The sequence below is a fragment of the Anopheles gambiae genome, chromosome 2 (genome assembly GCF_943734735.2).
Source record: "Anopheles gambiae chromosome 2, idAnoGambNW_F1_1, whole genome shotgun sequence".
Taxonomy (NCBI): Eukaryota; Metazoa; Arthropoda; class Insecta; order Diptera; family Culicidae; genus Anopheles; species Anopheles gambiae.
The window spans coordinates 41,204,870-41,225,267 of record NC_064601.1 but is presented as its reverse complement, the minus strand read 5'-3'; the positions used below and the strand labels follow the sequence as shown (position 1 = coordinate 41,225,267).

Genomic DNA, 20,398 nt, shown 5'->3' with positions numbered 1-20,398 from the left:
GCGGCGGCGACAACTTTCCTCCCAGTCCATTTTCTCTCGCGTCGAGGTTCCCGTCGTTCCACGGGGAAGTTTGCCGTGCTAGCTAGCTGCGCAGAGCCGAAATCTATTCCATCCCACGGTGACACACTTCCGCCAAAGGGGTATGGTGGCCGTCTCCGTCCTTCCGAGCCGTTGCATGCCGGTACCTGCCGTACCGTTCGTTTCGTTTGGTTGGAAAATGCTGTCGACGATTGCCGCTCGTGATCGTACGGCTGGCTTTTCTACCACCGGCGTTGTCGTCGTCGTGCCAGCATACTTTTTTCTCCCGAGATCGGAAACAAAATAACACACAAATGGAGGTTGTCGGTGGGTTAGGAAAGAAGGAAAGCAGGAAAAATGAATGCACGAAACGAGTTCTGTTTTTTTCTTCCCTTACACGCTTTTCACGTGCTGCCTCGGATGGTGGATACAGTCCGGGTGAGGTAGGGTCGTGTTGGGAGCAAATTTTGAACTCGTCAGACTCCAACTCGGTACTCGGCAAGTGGGTGAAGGACGTTAACAAGCTGGCAGGGTGGTTTTGGCTGGTGTGTTTCGTTTTTTTCCTTGTTTTGTTTTTGGGAAAGCCAAGACCACCGAATGTATTGCTGGAATGAGAATAAGCACAAGAGAATTAAGCGTTTGTCTTTTGACCTAGTTAGAAGGGTTACAACAGAAAAATACTCAAATCGAAGCTAGTTGGAAACTCATTTTTCAAATAAGAAAACGACATCATTTTGTTCATGCAAACAAATTCGTTGGAAAACTTAAATAAATACTAAAATAAATGGAAACCACAATATGTTAAAGTAACTTACATTCCATGTAATTGTTGAAAACAAAAAATCTCACTTTTAACATCACTTAGTTGCGTGCCGCCATTCTAGTAGCGATTGAGTTTGTTACGCTGGGAGGGAATGTAAATTTTATTACCAGCTCGGATCCGGGTTCTTTGCTATGCAGGTCGACAGGTCGAACGTATTCCCCTTTTTCGCCGTCCGATGTCGCGAGCTCGCCGCACATTTTGTGCTGGTGAAAATTCTCCCCTTTGCCAGTCCCGCTTGCGCTAAAACACAGAGCAAAACGGTGTGCATCCCAGGCAGTGATAATGGCCATGCTGGCGTGTAAGCAAAACAAGAGGAAGACGAAGAAGTAGATCATGATGATGATGATGATGATGATGACGCTCATACCGAAACCCGCGAACGGTGAAAGTCTTCTCGGTTGAAAGAGAAAATTCTTCGCCCATCATGCCGTACCATGCCCCATCATCGTCGTACACACATATACACACACACACACACACACACACACGCGGTTGACTCACAAATACGCTCACCGACGCCGCTCGACAAAGATCTGGTACGATCTTTGCACAGCTTAGCGCGAGCGCAACCGGTTGCGAAGGAATGGGTGGATGAGGTGGCACGGTGGGAAGAGGAAGAAAGCAAGACGGCAGGGCTCCATCTTCTATGTACGTGTGTGTGTGTGTGACTGGTGGAGGAGATGCCAACGACTTTGCGACTTTGCGCACCACCACAAAGGGTTTGGTATGGGAGGGGAAGCGACAGCACGATGGAGGGTGAAGAAAATTAAGAAACACTTTCTATTTTTCCTAGTGTTTTTTTTTCTAACTCGATGGTGCGATCTCTGTGGGAGCTGCTCTTGAGGCTTTCAGACTTAGCTAGACATATGCGTCTTCTTTTTCGTCCTTCTGTTAGTAGATACACTGAAGCAGAATGTATGCAAACGGCTCGCTGCATGGTGGCGTGCGAGTGGTCAGCTAGTGCTAGAGATAATCGACAAACCTGTACCGAGACACTGTTTTGACCTCTGCCGATGCGCATCGAGCGCGAACCAATATTCTCACCCCATGGTGATGGGTAGCTTGGTATGATAAGTGATTCAGCACGAAGGTTTGGAACGATTCGTTGCTTTGAGAGCAGCGCAGGAGGGAGAAACGAGTGTGACTCGGGCTCGAAAAATGACAGCTTAGTGAAAGAGAAAGCCACCCAATCGTCATCACAACAGCTCCAACACCACCAGCATCAGCAGCATCATCACACACATGTGTCATTATTCATCAATCCACCGATCCCTTGCCAATCTGGCTCCGGGGAAGGAATGCTGTGAGAAACAATGTACTTCTCTTGCAACGAAAAACAATTTCGGGACCCACTGCAGCTCACAACGCCTCATCAAAGGGCTTACGCGTGCAACGAAACAACAGGTGCAGGTGGTTTGGCAAGATGCGCGCTTGCACACTCGCGCACTGATGCACCACAGAGCTCACAGAGCCCACTGAAGATAACCTAAATTTGGAACCACACCTTTCCCCCTTTGCGTACGGCAAAGCATCACTCTTTTGTTCTGCTTTTCGTACCATTGCGATAAGCGATAAGCGAGCTGCGAACGTTTCCCAGGTTCGTGGGGGTTCGTCGCTTGCATGTTTGGTAGCTGCGTTGAAATCTTTCCCGTAGCAGCTCGCATTCTCTTTGCTTCTGCGGCCCGTTGCGGCGGGCGGAGGGAAGAAACTTTCTCTGCCGGGGTTTGCGTTCCAAGCTCGGGATGTTCTCGTTACGTCTTTTACGAGCCCACTTCCACCCGCCGGCACACTCCCTACTACCCCCCCTCCCGACGACAACGGTCGTGGATTGGCGATGTCACACCCATCGCCGTTTATTTGCAGCCAGGTACACCTCCGTTCGGGTGAAAGTTTTTCTGGTGCACCCCTTTCTTCCCCCGTTTTCGCCGAGCTCGTTCTGCGGGTCCTCAAAGTTGTTCTACCGGACGGGAACGTTGGCATTGGCTGTCGGGTGGACAGGTTTTTGTTGTTGTTGTTGTTGTGTCTTCCGTCCGCCCTGTCTGGCCACTTTTCGCCATTCCATATGTACCTGGTGGAAGCTTGGAAGCGAATATCCCATTTTGGGCCACATTGCACATGCTCCATATTCTGGAAAGTATGTCAAGCAATATTCTTTATCCGCGTGTCTGCAGGATCGCAAGGGTGAAATGAGTCCGAAAAAAACTAAAAGCAACCTTTTTTTAATACCATTTCTTGCCCACTTTCATCTACTTTACAGGGGAAGCTGATAAGGTCAAAACACTGATCCGGCTGCGCGCTGAGCTGTCGCCTCTGTTTACCGGAAAGCGCAACGCATCGAAGTATGCCTGGGCGTAAGTATCTTCATTTTTCCTCGTTTAGAATAAGCCAATATTGGGTCATCTTCGCGCCGATAGAGTAGTGTGCTAGTAGTTTAATGGCTGCTGTCGGTAATTAAGGCGATATGCTTTGTACCGTTTTGCATCGAGCTGATCCGTTAATCGCTCGTCTCCTTAAAAAAATGTTATAAAAACCGAAATGCTGTCCAAAACTGCCGGTTACTGGTTACTTTATTGCCCGGAGGGTATTAATTATTCTGTTTCTTCCGCACGAAGAGAAGTAGATCACCAGCAAACAGTACCGCCAGCATCAGCTCGAACTGCTGGCGGAAGCGAATCGGAAGTAAAAGAATTAGCAAGCGAACCAGCAGAAGAGTGAAAAGGGAGGGAGAGAGAGAGATAAAAAAGGCTACATTAAACAATATAAAATATGACGGTCCAGCGGTGAGATTTTGATGGAATTCACGTTTTCACCACCATTTCGGGCCCGTTTCTTTGTCCCCGGCCGGGGCTGTTGGAGTTATCGCCAGCACCGCAACACCGTTCTGCACCGAGGGCTCGATCAATTAGGGATGGCTGGTGCGTTTTTTCCGTGCGTACCACGTTTTTGGGGCCACGCGAATGAACAACGGATTTTCTTTTCCGTTTCGTTTCTATTTTTTTTTTTTGGTGAGGAGATTATATGGGATTTTTTGGCTGGTACTTCTTACTTCCGCTACTTCTAACCGCGTGCTGGCCGCGCAAGCTTTGTGGTAAGAGTGGGCTTTGGCGTGTGTTAATGGTTTTGCTCCGGTTAGTCGTTTTTTTTTCGACTGTAAAAGTTGCTGGCTATTTGGGCGTACATTAATTTCGTACAACAAATGGAAGGGTTTGATGGGTTTTGAGCGTTACAGAACAGAGCCGGACAGTGGTGATTGGGTGTGTGGTTTTGGGGTTTAAGGGATGGAGCTTGCTCTCGTTTGCGTAAGCTGTAATCTGTAACGTAGCTGCTTATTTTATCGCTGGCAAAAGTGCACAGAAGTACGATAAGTGGGTCGGAAATAGCATTTCGCGATGGGAAAAGAAGCAAAACTACGAGCTTAATCGATGTTGATCAAACCGATTGTTTCTTTGCTTTGGGTTTTAGTGCTTCGAGCACTTGTGCAAAAAAGGCTGTTGAATAAGATCAATGTGCACAAAACAAACAAAAAAACTAGTAAAGAAAAAAAAACAGGAAAATACTGCGCTATTGCATTTCAAAGCCATTTTTTCGGGGAAAGTTTCTATCAGAAGAAACCTCATCAACGCAACATAAGTCATATATGCACCCCACCCTTCGGTACACACTAGGAAGCTCCATCGTCGATCGGGCCCGCAGTAGGCATCATAAACATACAAACAAATAAAAACAAAACTCCCCACGTACACACACACACATATAAAGGCAAAAAAGAGGAAGAATGTGGTCGAAGCGCACGGTACGATGCGCGTCAAACAGTCTTCTAATCTCACTTTCCGTCAGACGACCGATACCTGGCGCAAGTGGCAAGCAGTAAGCCTGTCAGTAGCAAACAACAACAAAAAAAGAGGAAAAAAAAGGAAAAGAAACCCAATGCAAACGCCAGCCCGAAAGCGATAAAAGTGAAATTTGCAACAAACATTCGCAGACAAAACACAACCACGAGTGGGGTTTAGGTAGGGGAAGGGGAGCGGTGCGAGAGAAAACAACGTATCAAAGAAGCAACCCAAAGTGGATGAATGATGAAGAAGTAAAGCACACTTGTAAAAGCACACACACACACAGACACACACATGGCGATCGAACCACCATCGCTCGGCTCGATCATCGGGCGTACATGTATGCTACGTGGTGTGCAGAATTATGTTAACAACAAAACACTGCGCAGGGAGAGAAATGGAATGTGCGAAAGACTGCGATAAAGATAGAGTGGGAGATAGACGACGAACCTTTCAACCGCGCGCGATGAAGCACCAGTCACTTCAACAATGCGCTGCATTGGCGAAGCTCCCGGTCTGTGGACGCCCTGTGGGCTGTGCTGCAGAGGGAAGTGATGAAAAGTGTCGCGATCTGCTGACAAACTTCGCTGCCAGTGGCGCTGCGTATGGTGTGCATGCAAATCGTTTGCTCTCCAATCACGCTGCCTCGCTGGTCGTTGCCATGGCGCTGCTTTACTGTGCCTGTTCTTCAACCTGTCGACTACTGGGCGGGAAGAGAAATCTAAAGCGTATTGAATAATTTGTCCCTCACGTTGTACAAGAATAGCAAAACCGCGACGGACGACAATGTGCGGCAAATCGCCATCTTTAAACGCGATCCGGTACTTACGCTGCACAACACAAACACTCACCTGTGTCCAGTTTGTCCCGGGAAAGAACTGTCGGACACTGCACTTGTCAATCATAATGCATAGGTTCATTCGCGGTCGCGCGATTTGCCCGATCGATTCCAGCACATCCTCCCGGATGGAGCAAATGGGCCCGGACGGTTTGCTTGGCCCGATCGCTTCTACCCAGCAGGTACCAACTCCTGCCACGGTGAAAGTGGTGCAGCTTTATTGCCGTGCCGGATCTGTTTTGCCGCAAACACACACACACACACAGGTTGAGAGTCGTGGACAGGCTACATGTTTGGGCCGTAGCATTCCGACAAGGTCGTGCCGAGCGGGCGAGGGGTTTCGATCCGAATGGGGTCTAGAAAATGGAAAACACGCGATAGAGAACGCGCCGAGGAGTGGCGGGCGAGGCTTAGGGAAAGATAGCAAATGCAGCAAAAACAAAACCAAACAAAACACATTCACGCAAGCTAGATGAACAACCCGATGGGCGATGAGGTGAGGTGCAGCAGCAGAAGGAAAAAACAGATTTTCTAGATAAGTGCTCTCACGGGAAAGGGGATGGGAGGGAAACGATATTAGTAGTGGCATGTGTGCCCGGCCTTCCAGTGGCAGTGTCAATCGCTCGGGCTCTCGGGCGGTAGCTATGCTAGCGCACGGGGATTCCACCTGAACGGACTGATAATTAGTGATGAAAACATTGGCGTGCCACTGACCATGCCTAGTATGCGACGCAAAGACTGCCAAAGACTGCTAGCGCAAAAAGGGACGGGGGGGGGGGGGGGGAAGGGGGGAGCGATCGCGAGCGAAGAAGATCGTGGTGAAGAGTTTCACTTTCTACTTTTTCCACACGTGTGTGCACACCTTTCGGCACACACACCTCTCTCTCTCTCCCCCCTTTACGGGAGCGCAGCGTCGTTGTTTTTCGTTGCCTTATTTTGTAAAGCTTCTCTCTTCCTTCGGCGGCCGAGCTTTCGCTGTGTATTCTTTTCTGTGAGTGTTTCTTTTTCTTGGTGGTTTTCTCTCTCTCTCTCTCTCTCTCTCTCTTCGTCGTAATGATTATTTCTTTCTGCCCCGCAAACTATTCCACCGACGTGCCAGGTACAACTGCCGCGCTGCTTTTGCTCGTTCATTATATTGTACTTATGTATCTTTAATCGTTGTTTTTATGTTTGCCGTGCTTTCTACTTCATATTTCTGATTTGTTTGCTCTTTGTTTTTTTTTCTTCCTATTTGCAGTGTGGTTGAACGAGAACTCAGCGTGCCTTTACCGATTTCGAAAATCATCAAAAAATGGAACAATCTCCTGCAGGAGTACAAGGTAGGTTTTGTGGAGCAGGAGGAAAGAACGTCAACTACTAATTGGTTTACAATTTTAACGGACAATTGAGTTGAAAGGTTAAAAGACATTCTTAGTTAAAACTTTTTTGATCTGCTCTTTTATTTGGCACATAAAAAGCATCTCAACTTGTCCACAAACTTGTAGAACATAGATAATGAGCTTTAAACTCTTTATTTAAAATCCATTTAAAATTCCCCCCTTAAACCACGCCACTCCGCAGAATGAGACAAAGAATCTCGAATCTCGAGCTTTCTCTGCTGCAAACGCGTTTGTATTTGCGCATTGCGCATCGTCATCATCATCGCCGTGATGATCATCCTCCCAGTCCTTGATGTCGCGCGACCGGTCTCCAAATTGGTCACTCTTCAAGATCCCACGAGATGATGCTTCGTCTACGATCGCAATGGAAATTCCACGGTGTCGAGTCGAGTGCAACCTGCCCCGTTGTCGCTGGCTGCTCCACAAGCCTCCCTCTCTCCCCTCTCCCATACATTCCAGTACAGCATCATAAGAGCACCAGGTCCAGCTCCACCTCCCCTAAAAGGTTCCTTTCTTGAGCGACGAAGGTTACGGCCCGCCATGACATTCAACGCCCAAAACCGACCGTTCCGAGCCTGCTCCTGTCCTCCGGCACACTTCAAATCGTCCTCGCGTTTGGGACCCGCGTGCGCTTTGGGGGAGAAATTGAGCCGAGTACTTGAGCCGGTACACCGCGGTGTCCTACTTTTCCGATACATGCGGCTCCAACCGATACACACACACACACGAGTGCCACCACCGACACATGCAGCGACACGCGCGCGTGCGCCCGCTCGCACTCGGTACTCGGGCAGCATTCTTTCGGTTGTTTCGCTTATTATTCATCCCATGTAAAGTGAGATGTAGCCGAAGCGAGCGCAAAAGATGGCACGCGGTGCCGGAGAAAGAACGGGTGAAAGTGCGAGCAGGATGGACAGATATCGAGCTCTCTGCGGCTCGCGGACTCGGACCCTTCCTCGAAGCGAAGAAAGATCGACGACGGATCGTTGGGCAAAGCAAGAAGAACGGTACCAGTGTGGCCCTTTTTCTGCATCCCTTCCCGTTTTGTCTCAGTGCTCTGCGTACGAAATTATGAAGGCTTTGCTTGTGTGTGTTTGTGTGTGGTTGGAGATCCGGGTTCTTCTCCATCTCATTGCATGGGTCAGTTTGCTAGAGCTTCTCGAGCTTTGTCGGTAGTGGAGGGTTTGTTTTGTAGGATTTCCGTTCTGTTTTGCATGGGATGCGGGACGGGGGATGATGAGCTAGCGATGGTGGACGAGCTGACCCCAAGTTCCAAGAAGGGAACGAAAGTAGGTTACCAGGAAGTGATGAGCGCCCAAGCGGCCCAGTGTGCTCCACCGAATGAATAAAGCATATTTTAAAGCGCTCGACCACTTACAAGGTGTGTAATGTATAAAATGAATGTTATTGATTCTGTTCTAATTTTCAAGCTCACCAAACGCCGTGTCTCGCGTTTATAGTTCCTCGCGTACAAACGGTACACACGTGCTCGGGCAGCCATGAACCACGCTCACGGAGAACGGATCCTAGCTGTACATTGCCAAGCCTGTAGCGAGTAGCGCAATAAAATGCGTAGCGAAAAGGGGGAAACACGCACAGGAACGGAACACATTTTAATAATTATATAAAGCTTTAGCCAATCGTTACCCATCGCACCGGTTATCGGCTAGCTCTTCATCTACCCATGCCCGACTGAACTACAGTTAGGTGCTAGGGTGGCGCGCTTAACCTCTGCGCGTTCTAGGCACAGGCACATCGGTGTTCGGCGTCCAATCGGCAGCTGAGCTTGAAATTGGACTCATTAATCACTTCGCAAGTGGTGGCCGGAAGGCAGAACGGCGGAAGCTGAAGAGGTTGAGAAGCCTCCGTCCGGGGTGCGTTAGCAATTATGTTGCTTCATCCGTGGTTTTTTTTTCGGGTGGGGAGTTTGAGTTGCTATCACGCGCGCGCGCGCGCTCGATGCGTTGCTAAATGTTTGGCGGACGATACGCACCGATAATAATTGGGAGCGATTGGGAAAGGTGAGATAATTTTGAAAGGAAGTAAAACGTTTTTCTTGGGTTATCGTTGGAGCTGGCTAGAGGTTAGAGCAGTGGAAAAAGAACGCCTTAGATTAGTTGGTATTATTATGTTGAATATCGCTGCATTTTACCACGGGAAGAATAGCATAAAACGGTAGTACATTTTGAATGCATGTAATCGTCTAAGAGCAGTTGGTCTCTATGAAAGCTTTGTGGTCACTGCAGCACGCCATCAGCTACGGTAGCACATGTGGCGTGTGAGCATCTGGGCAATCTGGTCAACGTTTTAAAAGAGAATTTAACCATAGAAAGCACCACCGCGTGCATCGTTCGTGCGGTTTTGCAGCGGAAGGTAGCAGCGGATAAGTACAAAATTTAACGTAAAACGCCAATAGAAACTATGCTCGTCCCACCACCCACCATCTCTATCCCCTTGCTGAAAGAAAACACTCTAAAAACGCTCGGAAAGAATCCAACTGGAAATAGAAAGCCTGCCAAGGCAGACAGGCAGAAAAAGAAAGGTTTTGTTTCTTCTCTATTTAATGCGCTTGTACAGGCCCAAAACCGTTTGCCTCAGCTGGTGGACCAACCTAGTGATGCCGTGCTGTGGTTACGATCGTCTACGAAGCCATCCGCATACATACACACATGCGCGAGAGCCCTCATACACACGTACATGTGTGACACAGAGGGATCGGGGCGCGGTGTGCCTGCCGTCTTGGAGTGTCTGTTGCCGTAGTCGCTTTGACAACATCTCGCCCAAACCGAACGCAAACGGGGGAGGACGGATGACTGGGCGCGCGTGCAAAAGACTTCCAAAGATCATCTACGGTGGGAAGGCTCAAAGGGGAGGGTTGTGGGGTTGGCGTAGATGGCGAGAAACTGGGTGAAAAGATCGTAAAGGTCGATGTTAGCGGGAGAGAAAGCGCAGAATTAATCCGTTGCGGACCCGGGCAGGGAGAGAGCACTCTTTAGTTCCCCTCCGTCCGTTTGCCGTTGTTGCTGGTCTGCTTAGATGATGTTTCCCATGGTTGGGAGAGGCTGAGGCACTTTTTTTTTCGTCTTCCTATGCTTCTTGGTGTGGTGCCACGCTCTTCGGTGGTTACGAGCGAAAGCCCCTGCCGCCGTTGTAATTCATCATGATTCTAGGGCATGCTGATGGGCTTTCAATGAGCGGCAAGACATTCTTCTGCCTCCCGTTGGGGCTCGTTGCTTTGTCGGTTCCAGTGCCCAACTCTCATCGTCCGTTCGTTGGAGCTGGATGATGGTGGAGCAGTAAAACGAGTTCAAAAATGGTTGCCTTATAATCCATGACGGTGCGTACAAGTTTATTGGTTTCTTTAAATACGGCGTGCGTACCGCGAATAAAAAAATCGCTCCCAAAAGCTCAGAATGCCCCGTTCGATTGTCCGAAGAGGTACCGTTCCACGCGTCACGGTTCGATTGCATTCGTGCGAAAATCGTACGGTGCTGGTGGTACAGCTCCTGCTTCGCCTCCGATCCGGTTCCATCGAAGCGTGACATCCCGAAGAACGAATGTAATCCGCAGCGTTCTTAACGCCTTACCCCGTTCGGACGCACACTCGGTCAATAAGAACTTGATCGTCCGGCGCCCGTACAAGGCACGGACGCGCCAAGAATTTCCAGGCAGTTAGAGCAACTGCCAACCTAGCCGGTCGAACTAGCGGGTCCTATGATACCGTTTAAGACGTCGGTGTATACCGTCTGTGCGATCAAGTGTGCAGCCGTGTACGTGTATGCGAGCATACGAAACCGTTTGGGTCTCCGGGTTGCGGTGGTGCTCTAACGGTGGTTCCCGTCTAGCAAAAATCACGTGCTCGGTTGAACACGTGGTCCGCGTGGTGCGTGCTGAAGTTTGCGCAAAGAACGAACGCACCGAGCAGCTGGTGAGAACGCGTGAGAAAGAGCGTAAAAGAGATCAGAGCTAGTTGGTCCAGTTCTGGGGTGGATGTCACCGAACAGTTACACCGATTCTCGCCTGTACGCTGTTCCGTGTTTTGGATGGATCGACCGCTCGGCTGTTCGACTCTCGCCGGGCCTGGTCGATGACGGTGTGGCCAAGCGTTACGAAGAGTAGGTCAAACGGACAGCCAGCAGCCCAAGCAGCAACGCCGACATGTGCCCGTTCCAGGAAGCCTGTTCTAAAGTAACGGGAGCTTCAATCGCCGCTCGTTCGGTGTCGTGTCGTGCTGCTGGAAGGTGTCTTCCCGGAGAAGATCTTGGCTGGGTGGGTAGAATAAATGGAAAATGAAATAAAAAAAAGCATTCCAACGAGATGGGATGTAGTGAACAGCGATGGTAATCGTTTACTTGCGGGGCCAAAGCGAGCTTACCTGCGTAGGCGTCGTAGGAGCGTACACGTAGAGGACCAAAACATGTAAAATAGCCCCATTCAGGGATTGGGTCATCTTGGGGAGGGAAAAAATACATGTAGGCAGTATGTTCGAGGCGGTTTCTGTTTTGTATGCACACGGACGGAGGATTATCTAGTGAAACGCTTGCGGACGCTGGAGAGCTAAACAATACATCATTTTAATGCTGGAATGCGACGCTTTCTATTGCGTTTTGCTTTCAACCACCACAAAGCTTGGGCTAGAAGCTGCGGAAACTTTTGAAAAGATGTTCCTATTCTGCTTCACAGTTCACGGTGAAGATAAGCCGTGTCTTGAATTCAGTTTTTCTGCTGTTTGTTATTATTAAAAAGAGCTGAAATCAAAACAATTGCTTCATATGGTGGTCCAGTTTCCGCGGCAGAAGTATTGCGTGATGATGCTACGAACCGATCCATCCTTTCCTATATCTTTCACGGCTTTCAGGCAGTGTCAGTCTGAAGGAACCAATGTTTTTTGTAGGTTACGCTCAATTCTTCGTAGCGCGTGTGTTCACGTTTTTGTTTTCGCTGCCGTCATCGTGTTTGCTGTCAGATCGTTTTTTGGAACGGATATCGGAACACGCAAGCATACCGGCGCATACCGGCCCTAAACGAAGCTGTAATGTGCAACCTAGTTTTTTCGGAGCCAACCCGCCGAAGCACGTAGATTACGCTCCAGAAGGAGGCAGCTCATTGGCAGCGCGATTGCTTCCGGCTGGAAAGTAGCAGCACTCCAGGTGGTTAATTCGTTGGTTAACACATATACAAAAAATGTAGGATTCAACATTAATGTGCTTTAAGAGTTACTGCTGCGTGCAGTTTCCGCTTAACGTCTGTGAGAGCTCGTATGTGTTAAGGGCATGTAGCTCTTATGTTATCATTTTATAACAACAACCCGTCCACTTCGCTTCCCGGGCGTAGCGATAGCGCAGTGCTCACGTGTCGGAGAACGCTGTTTCGCTGAAATCGGTGGCCCGAGATCGAACACTTGTCGCTTCTCGGGCAACAAACAAACGCAAACGACGGGAGCCCGAAAGGGAAGCCGCATCTTAAGTGGCGATTCAGGTGACAATTTCCCTTATCAGTGTCGCCCCATCTCGACGCAACATCTCCGGGAACGCGTTCTATATGTTGTACAGCCCCGAAGTTCTACCTATGCTGGCGTGCGTATCGCTAATGGACCAACAAGCACCACCGGGCGGTGAACAAGAGATCGATAGCGCGACCAGCTTGCTGCAATTTGTCCAATCGGGCCCGCTGACATCGAGGCAAAGGTTCCGGCAGGCGATGTGTGTTTGCCTTTCTAATGATATTGTTTATCTTACTTGCTCTCATCACATCACACGTATACGGCTGCCGATGGAAAGCCAAATCGAACACTCGAACTGGCGCGAGTTGTGCGTTAATCAATGCTTTTGAGCGGTGATGAAAACGTGAAAACGCTTCAACAAACGCTTCCTGGTGGCTAGTATTTACACTCTTCTATTTATGCAACCAGGTGGCAGGCCTTCCCCTTCGCATTGTGCTGCAAGGGGCTAGCTTGAATCATCATAATCATCATCAACATCGGTGCGCTCATCTCAGTGATGTTCCACTTGATTCTGCCAAATGGAAATCTTTTCCTTTGGATCAGCGCTGCAGTGCCATTTTATTATTTCGCAATTGCCGTAATGCATGTGTGTGTTGGGAGGCTTTGCAAATAACACACATTTTTAACGTGGAAAATAATAAAACACCATTTTCCTCGATCGCCTGTTCGATCGTGAAAGTTTGCGGCGCAAACCATAAACGTACCTTTTACCGAACGATTTGCGCAGCTAGGTGAGGGCCATCGCATCTGGAATTTCCCCCAGCTAATTGTGTTGCCGAACTACTGTGACGGACGCTGATTGTTATCGTTTTTCGGTTGGTTGGAAAATAAAATAAGACGATAAAATGCCAATTTTTTGTGGCCCTTTCAAGCGACAGAAAGTTCTTTTTTTCACACGATTCTTTAACTTCGCCCTGTTTATGGCTTTGCGCATGTTAGAGCGAGCTTTGTTTACAGTTACCGTGGCGAGACCTTGAAGTCTGTGCCCAAATTTTGAGCTACCCGTAGCGTTGACCCTTCGGCAACAGCAACACCGCTAACGCGCCTGCCTGCGCTGTTTTGCCTTTGAGGAAACACAAAAAAAATTGAAGAAACCCATAATAAGGGTCCATTTCGCTCAAGGTGGTGTGCCAAAAGTTGGTGGATTTTTTGGAAAGTTTATCAAAATTCTCTGCCAAATGTGCAAAACTCTCACACGCTTGCCGGTCTTGGTGCCCTTGGAGACGGCACTGGAGGGTCGTGTTATTTTTGGTAACTGTTTTTTACACTAATAATAGTGAGTTCATCGTCTTTTTTCCCCGCTTTTTTTGACTTGCAAAATGTTGAATGAAATAGGAAATTTTCCCAAAATAGCTGGACCGGTGGGAAAAAAGGGCTGCTTGAGAAGCTGCATGCACGGGCACGTTAAGCCGTTTGGCACGTAATGCACGTCAAATAGTCGCACAAAAACCACGTGCCAAAATGAGCCCCACAAGGCAATCGGACGCTCAATGGGAAGCTGCCAATGCTCGATGCACGTTCGACACCCGTTAGGCGGTGGGCGATGACGAAGTTCTTGGGTATGGTCCGCGTTGCTGCACTCCGTCCGCACGTACGAGCACCAGAACGGGACAAAAAATAAGCCAATCGGTTTCCGCTTTCCGGATCTACTTTAACCACCCCTTTCCCCGTGCTTTCCGAACCCATGCTTGCGGTTCTTTCCCACTGTCTGCGCGATCGCTCTCTCGCTCTTGAGCTTTGGGCGGAGAAAGCTCGAGGGCTGTGGTTCATTCTTCAGTGGATTCCACAGGTAGTGTTTTCATTCTCGCGACGATCGCTGCCCCTCTCACATGTAGCGCACCATCTCTCTCTCTCTCTCTCTCTCTATCCGTCACTCTCGCAGACCCTTGCACGCTCTCCGGCTTTCTGAGAAAAGTCGCTCAGCTCCACTTCTCGCGAGACCCGCTTACGCACCGGACCGGTTAAGAACCGTTAGCTTTTACGCTTAACCTACTTTCGCGTGTTCTGTTTTGTTCACTTCATTCTTCATTCTTGTCCGTAACCAGCGCCACCCCATCGTTGTGCGTCTCACTCACGCTCTCCCTCTCCCGCTTGAGAGCGGGTCTAGCTGCTAACGGGCAACCCCAATCTACGGGGTACGTTCTACCCGGGCCCTTCTGCCGTTTTCCTCCTCTTGGTTGCTCCCTTTTAGGGTAAACCTTGACTTTGCTGCGATCGTGCGAGAGAGCGCGCGCCAAGTGCGTCAGACCGGGTGTACGCCGTTGGCCTTCGTTGCGCGGTTCGGCTAGAAGGCGGCCAGGTAACGGCGTTCTTGCTCTTGGTGGCATCTTTCTCTAGGCGAGCCGAGCGCGTGTTTGATGTGTTTCCAGTGATTGAAGCTTAGAACATCCGTGAGATGAGCTTTCGGAGCGTGGTTGGGGATGGGGTTTTTTTTTTTGTTGTGGTGCTATCCCTTCTTCAGCTGATCGTAGCGTTCGTTGGAAGGGTAAAGAGGATGAGAAACATCATCTTCAGCAAATCGGTACGCATGGTAGGTAAAGCAACTTCCTCTTGAAGTGACCCACATTTTAGAGAACGGTACCGTAAGACCTGTTCCCTTATTGCTAGCTTGTTTCGACTCTTAACTTTTACATTAAGATCCATTTACAACAAAACTTTTCGACGTTTTAGTTGTTGCATTAGACATTAGAACACATTGTTTCAAAAATGAGACTCATTCTATTGTTGTGAATGTTGCATAAAGCCTTCAACCTATTCCTCAAAAAAAACCGTTTAAATTCCACTGGATTTCAACTCATTTCCCAATCTTCACTTCAGCGCCCAAAATTGCGTGTCTTAACTCTTAAACCGGGGGCTATAAATCATCATGCAAACAAGCGGTGGTGTGTGTGTGTTTGTGTACCGGTTCGAAGCCTACAGTTTATCATCCGTTCCGCACCGATGTGACATTTATGATATGCGCGTCGCCAAACATCAATCAGCAGACCGTGCCGAGCAAATCAAACGACCGGACGGATGTGTCGAGCTAGGAGAAGGAGAGCAGGTCGGGGTGGGTTAAGTTTCTTTGTCCCCTAGTTGGCACTTTCTCCAGCCGAACGAACCAGCCGAGGGAAGGGGAAGGGTATCGATTGATTAGAAAGTGTTAAAGACGTAGTTTCACTTTCCGCCACACACTCTAGTCTAGGCAGCACTGGGGCGCGCAAGGTGACAGCATACTTTGGTGATCGATACCCGTGCATGGTGCGCACGCGTGTGTGTCTATGCGTGTGTGTGTGTGTGTGTGTGTGTGTGTGTGTGTGTGTGTGTTTTGCAGCACAGCTGTCTGCCCTAGAAGCTGGTGACTTCTCCGAATGGGACGGGCAAGAAGATGAAGCTCACATGGTACAAAGCACCGAAAGGCTTACCACGGACGGTGCGAGGAACTTTCCAATTGCTGTGGCAAGTGGTTTATCTATTTTCCAAAGGCTTTAGCTTTCTTTTGTCTTCATGCTTTCTTGGGTTTTTTAAACCGTTTTCCTGCACCATGTGAAGGGGGTGAAAAATTAAGCTACCCCACAGTCAGAATCGTTAATCATGTGTTTTTTTAATGCACCCGGGCATCCCTCTCGGCCGGGCCCCCCCGACCATGCAGTCTGCTTAACGGTGCGTTCTTATTTCCGAAACCATATCTTTGCCGCTGATTTGCGAGCCACTAATGCAGCTCACCCATAACGAGAGAAATAGCTGGTCCGAATAGTCCACAGACACACACACAGCTAGGCACCACTTTCACTCGAGCAGGCCCCGAAAGATGCTGGACAGCTGCGGTGCTGATTGCTGATGCTGCCGAGGGCACACGAAAGCCAAAGATGATTAGACCCCCGATGCTAGACCACCCCATTGGAGCATTCAGGGTGGCTGAAAGTGTGAATTTAGGCAGCGGTCAGCTCAGTTGGTTCTTCGATGCGTGCCAGCCGGAGGTCGTTCGCGCGAAGGAATTGCGCCCAGATGTGATCCTCATTATAGAGGCGCTTTTCTTGCTTGTTTTTTTTTCGCGGGCGCGCTCCGCTGATTACCAAAATTTCTAGCACTGCCCACCCTACCAACCCAGCACACGGGGTCTGCGTGTGTGTTGATACATTTTCATGAGGTTTTCCGTTTCGATTGGAAGATTTTTTGGAGTGACTGTGGTGTCCCAAAAACTAGTCGTTGGCCGGTTCGCTGATTACGAGCTCGCTGATGTTGTTGATTGCCTCGGCGGCGTGTCGAGAAGGAATGTGCGCGGATTTACAAGCTTAGTAGCGAGCAACATGGTGTCAGCAGCAGCAGCAGGGGCGAGGAGAACCAAGCTACAAGATTACTTACCGCGGTCCAGTGCGGCGCAGGGGCCATAGAGCACAGTTTGGAAGGCAGCCAGCGCCTAAAAACCGGGGGTGATGAGTCGCGGGCGATAAAGGTTGCAAGAGGGCAGGAAATCATGCGACCGTGTTGGGTAATGGCAGAGGTGGTGTGCGCGTTTTGTGTGGCGATATTGCCGGATGTGTGGACGATATTTTGAACTGTGTGTATGTGTGTCGGTTTCTGTGTTCACGCTTGTTAAGCGTAACAAGCGCACTGTTAGGCACTGTGCAGGTCCACTGCAAAGTGGGCCAGCGTTGGAATCGTTTCTTAACGGACCCAGCAAACGGCTCGACTGTGAAGTTGAGTTCTCCGGTGGGGCAGGAAGATTAACATTATGCTACTATGCTGAGAGAATTTAAACAGATGCATCAAAACGAAAGGCTCATCTTCTTAATTGGGTCAAAATTAGGCGCGGAAAAGTAAACCACAGAAACAAATGTGCTTCTTCTGTTGCTGGGATGAGCTTTTCTTTACATCTGCTGTAAGAAAGCTTGAATATTGCCGCTGGTTCCCCATCCTCCCAAATGGGTCTTAATTTTGGCTTCGAACTGGGATCGTGACCCTCGCATGATGGAAGATCCACTTCAGCACAAAGCAGAACCCGTGAGACGGCAAAAAAGAGTGATCCAAAAATTAACAATCAGACCCCCTCCTTCAACTCCTGCAATTGACCCATTTCTCGGCTGGTGTCTATTCCACCGGGTTGGAAAGTTCTCAAGCTTATTCTTTCGCGGTCGGAGTATGACCCAATTTCCCACCATAAATAAGTGGGCCCCCTCGCAAAAGCCAACCCTCTTTCTGGGGGAGGAGGGTTCAGTGGTAGAGAAGGCACCCAAAGCTAGCAGCGCACTGAGCTGCGGCGGACTTAGATTGGGATTCTCCCCATACCCACAGCCCAGAAGAATGTAATAGGCAACCCGCGGAAGGATGGGTCTTGTGGTCTCGTTGGTTTGGTCGTTGGTTTCTCAACGTCTTCGTTTCGGCAATTGGGAGGAAATGATCTAGGCGCACGAAACCACCGTGGAGCAAGGGGAAGGAAGTGAACACGAGAGCTCGGCAACATATAGAACAGCCAGCATTCCGGAGTTGGGTCTGGAAGTAGGTCGAACACAAAAAAAGAGCAGAAGAGGCGAGTTCTCTACGATCATCGTTGCTCGGTAATGGGGTTTGGTACCTACGGCAGCATCACTACCACGCTCCAGCTCAACAAACTCGTTCGGCGTGTGTGTGTGTGAGTGAGTGCACTGAGTAATGTTTTGTTGTTTTTTTTGCTCGTCTGACTCAACCTCATCCCCGTTAGACGTTGGGTTGGGTTCGTCTCAGAATAAGCTCAGGCTTGTAGGAATAGATCCACACACACACACATGCACACTCTCACGCACACTATCCACGGAAGATCTTCACCGAAAACGGGGGAAACGAGAACCGGGAACGTAGATTCTTACCCAGTTCCCACTTTGCGCGCTCCGTGGGCCCGCTTCGCTCGCCTGACGTTCGGTTGGGTCCGTTGCTTTCGCCACGGGGCCGGAACAACTCGGGAACTGGGTCACTGGTGGAGGGGTAATCTTCTGCCGTTGCACCGTTGTGCCGTGTGCCGTTGCTTGACCGACTGTGCTCGTGCGGTCGAGTGGGTTTCGGAGTAACAGGCCCGTGCCAACTACTGGCATGAGGCAGAATGGGAACAACGGCTCGCCTTGCTGGAGGATGAGAATGGAGCGTGTTCGAATCGATCGACCGAGCGTTTCCTGTCGAGTGCAAAGGTGACGATGTGCTGGCGAGAGCTGGGACGGGGGTCGATGTTAGAGGTCACAACGATGGGTGGGAAAAGGAAACAACTACGAGCACATTACTAATAGGTACAACTATTTTCTTTCTTCCATTCTTTCGTCCGCGCTACAGGCGATCAAAATGTCCGAGGAGCCGAAGCGTCGCGAGTGGCCATTCTTCAACCTGATGGACGTGTACTTCAGCGATCAGGTGAACGATCCGACGCTGCGCCTGTTCTCCTCGACCAAGCGGTTCGACTCGGACACGCTGGACGACGCCCAGTTCGACGACGAGATCATGAACTCGACGGCAGCGGCCGCGATCGCCGCGGCTGCCGCAGCGTCGGCCGCCGCCGCCAACGCCGCTAGTCAGCACAAGATCAAGAACGAGCTGATCGCGAGCCACGGGCACAGCGGCGGCAGCATGCTGGACATTTCGGACATCATCGGGGACGAGCACGGCGAGTCGAAGTTCGACCAGTTCAAGCGGGAGATCGTGCTGAGCCAAATCCAGGAAATAACGCGCGCCGGCAGCGGCGGGGGCGGCGGTGGCGGTGGCGGTGGCCGCAAGGAGAAAAACAACAACAATAAGGATCACCACAACAACAATAACAACAATAGTAGCAACAACAACAACAACAACAACAATACCAACAACAGTGTCAGCAACAACAATAGCAACAACAGCAACGCGAGCAACCATTCGCCCAGCAACAACAGCGCTAACAGCAGCCCGAACGGGGCCGGCCACAATGGCAACGCGACGCTGGAAAGCAAGCACAAGCTGATGGAATCGCTCAACCTCAGCCCAGGCGGTAGCCACCTGACGACGAGCGGTGTCAGCTCGCTCAGCACGACCAGCAACAGCAGCAGCGGGTCGGCCCGGGACGAGGCGAGCAGCCTGAACAGCAGCCCGACCAGCCACATGAGCAGCGGACCGCCCACCAACGGGCCGGAGCTGCGCAAAATGTCCAACGGCCCGACGGCGGACTTTAGTGCGCTGCTGGCCGCGGCCAACAGCCACACGAACGGTACCCTGCACAGCAACAGCAGCGCGCTCAGCAGCACCGACCGGGACACGGACTACGATGACTATGCGGAGCGGAGCAGCCTGTATGACGGTGGCAACAATCATCTCAAGACCCTCAACCAGAAGCTGCTCCATCAGATGAACGAACATCACAACATCGATCAGGTAAATGGTTGGAGCATTCTTGAGGGGTTTTCAAGCATTTCTAAGCGATAGCTACTGACATACTTACTTGCAGTAATGTCTTTCCGAAGCCGAACATCTCAAAGCTTCATAAGCGACTTGGCGTCCAAAATTCTCTGATCTGATTTATTGACTAAAATTTCACATAGATATTGCATTGGGTGGATTGTCCATGGATCTTGGATACTCCATAACATCAGGACTAGTTAGCTGAATGCTTTTCTATGCTATAGGTCCAATGGAGATCCTCCTTTGAGACTGTGTTGATATCTTTGTATCAGACCTACTCATACGGTGTCATTTTGTAGTTAATTTCCCAAGGATTTAATAAGCCAGTTTCGTTCAGACATTACAAAGTTCACACTGACAATGATAATCATCCGATATCAAACTTCTGACGTTTAGAAGATAAATGATTCCCCAAAAAGGACGTGACATGTGCACACCGTCTCCCCCGTCAAACACACAATCAGACATCAACGCCTTGCGCCAACTACGGTGTATCTATTGCAGCCGAGTGCCATTGTACCGCTTGCGTAAGCTTAACAAAGGTAGTCAACACTACACGCTTCATAGAGGGGGTGAAAAGGAGAAGGATTTTTGGCAAACGACTTTCCAAAAATTTGCTGCCGCAGAACGCACACA

General features: G+C 49.8%; 1 protein-coding gene across 2 annotated transcripts in view; it reads left to right on the top strand.

Moving 5' to 3' along the window:
* Window positions 1-20,398, top strand: part of LOC1274359 (probable serine/threonine-protein kinase cdc7) — a 42,647-nt gene that overhangs the window by 14,510 nt on the left and 7,739 nt on the right. For both annotated transcript variants that reach the window (XM_061643201.1, XM_061643200.1), the window contains 3 exons: window positions 3,099-3,192; window positions 6,750-6,831; window positions 18,674-19,735. In XM_061643201.1, coding sequence (XP_061499185.1) covers window positions 3,099-3,192; window positions 6,750-6,831; window positions 18,674-19,735 — 1,238 coding nt within the window. The remainder of the gene's footprint in view (window positions 1-3,098; window positions 3,193-6,749; window positions 6,832-18,673; window positions 19,736-20,398) is intronic.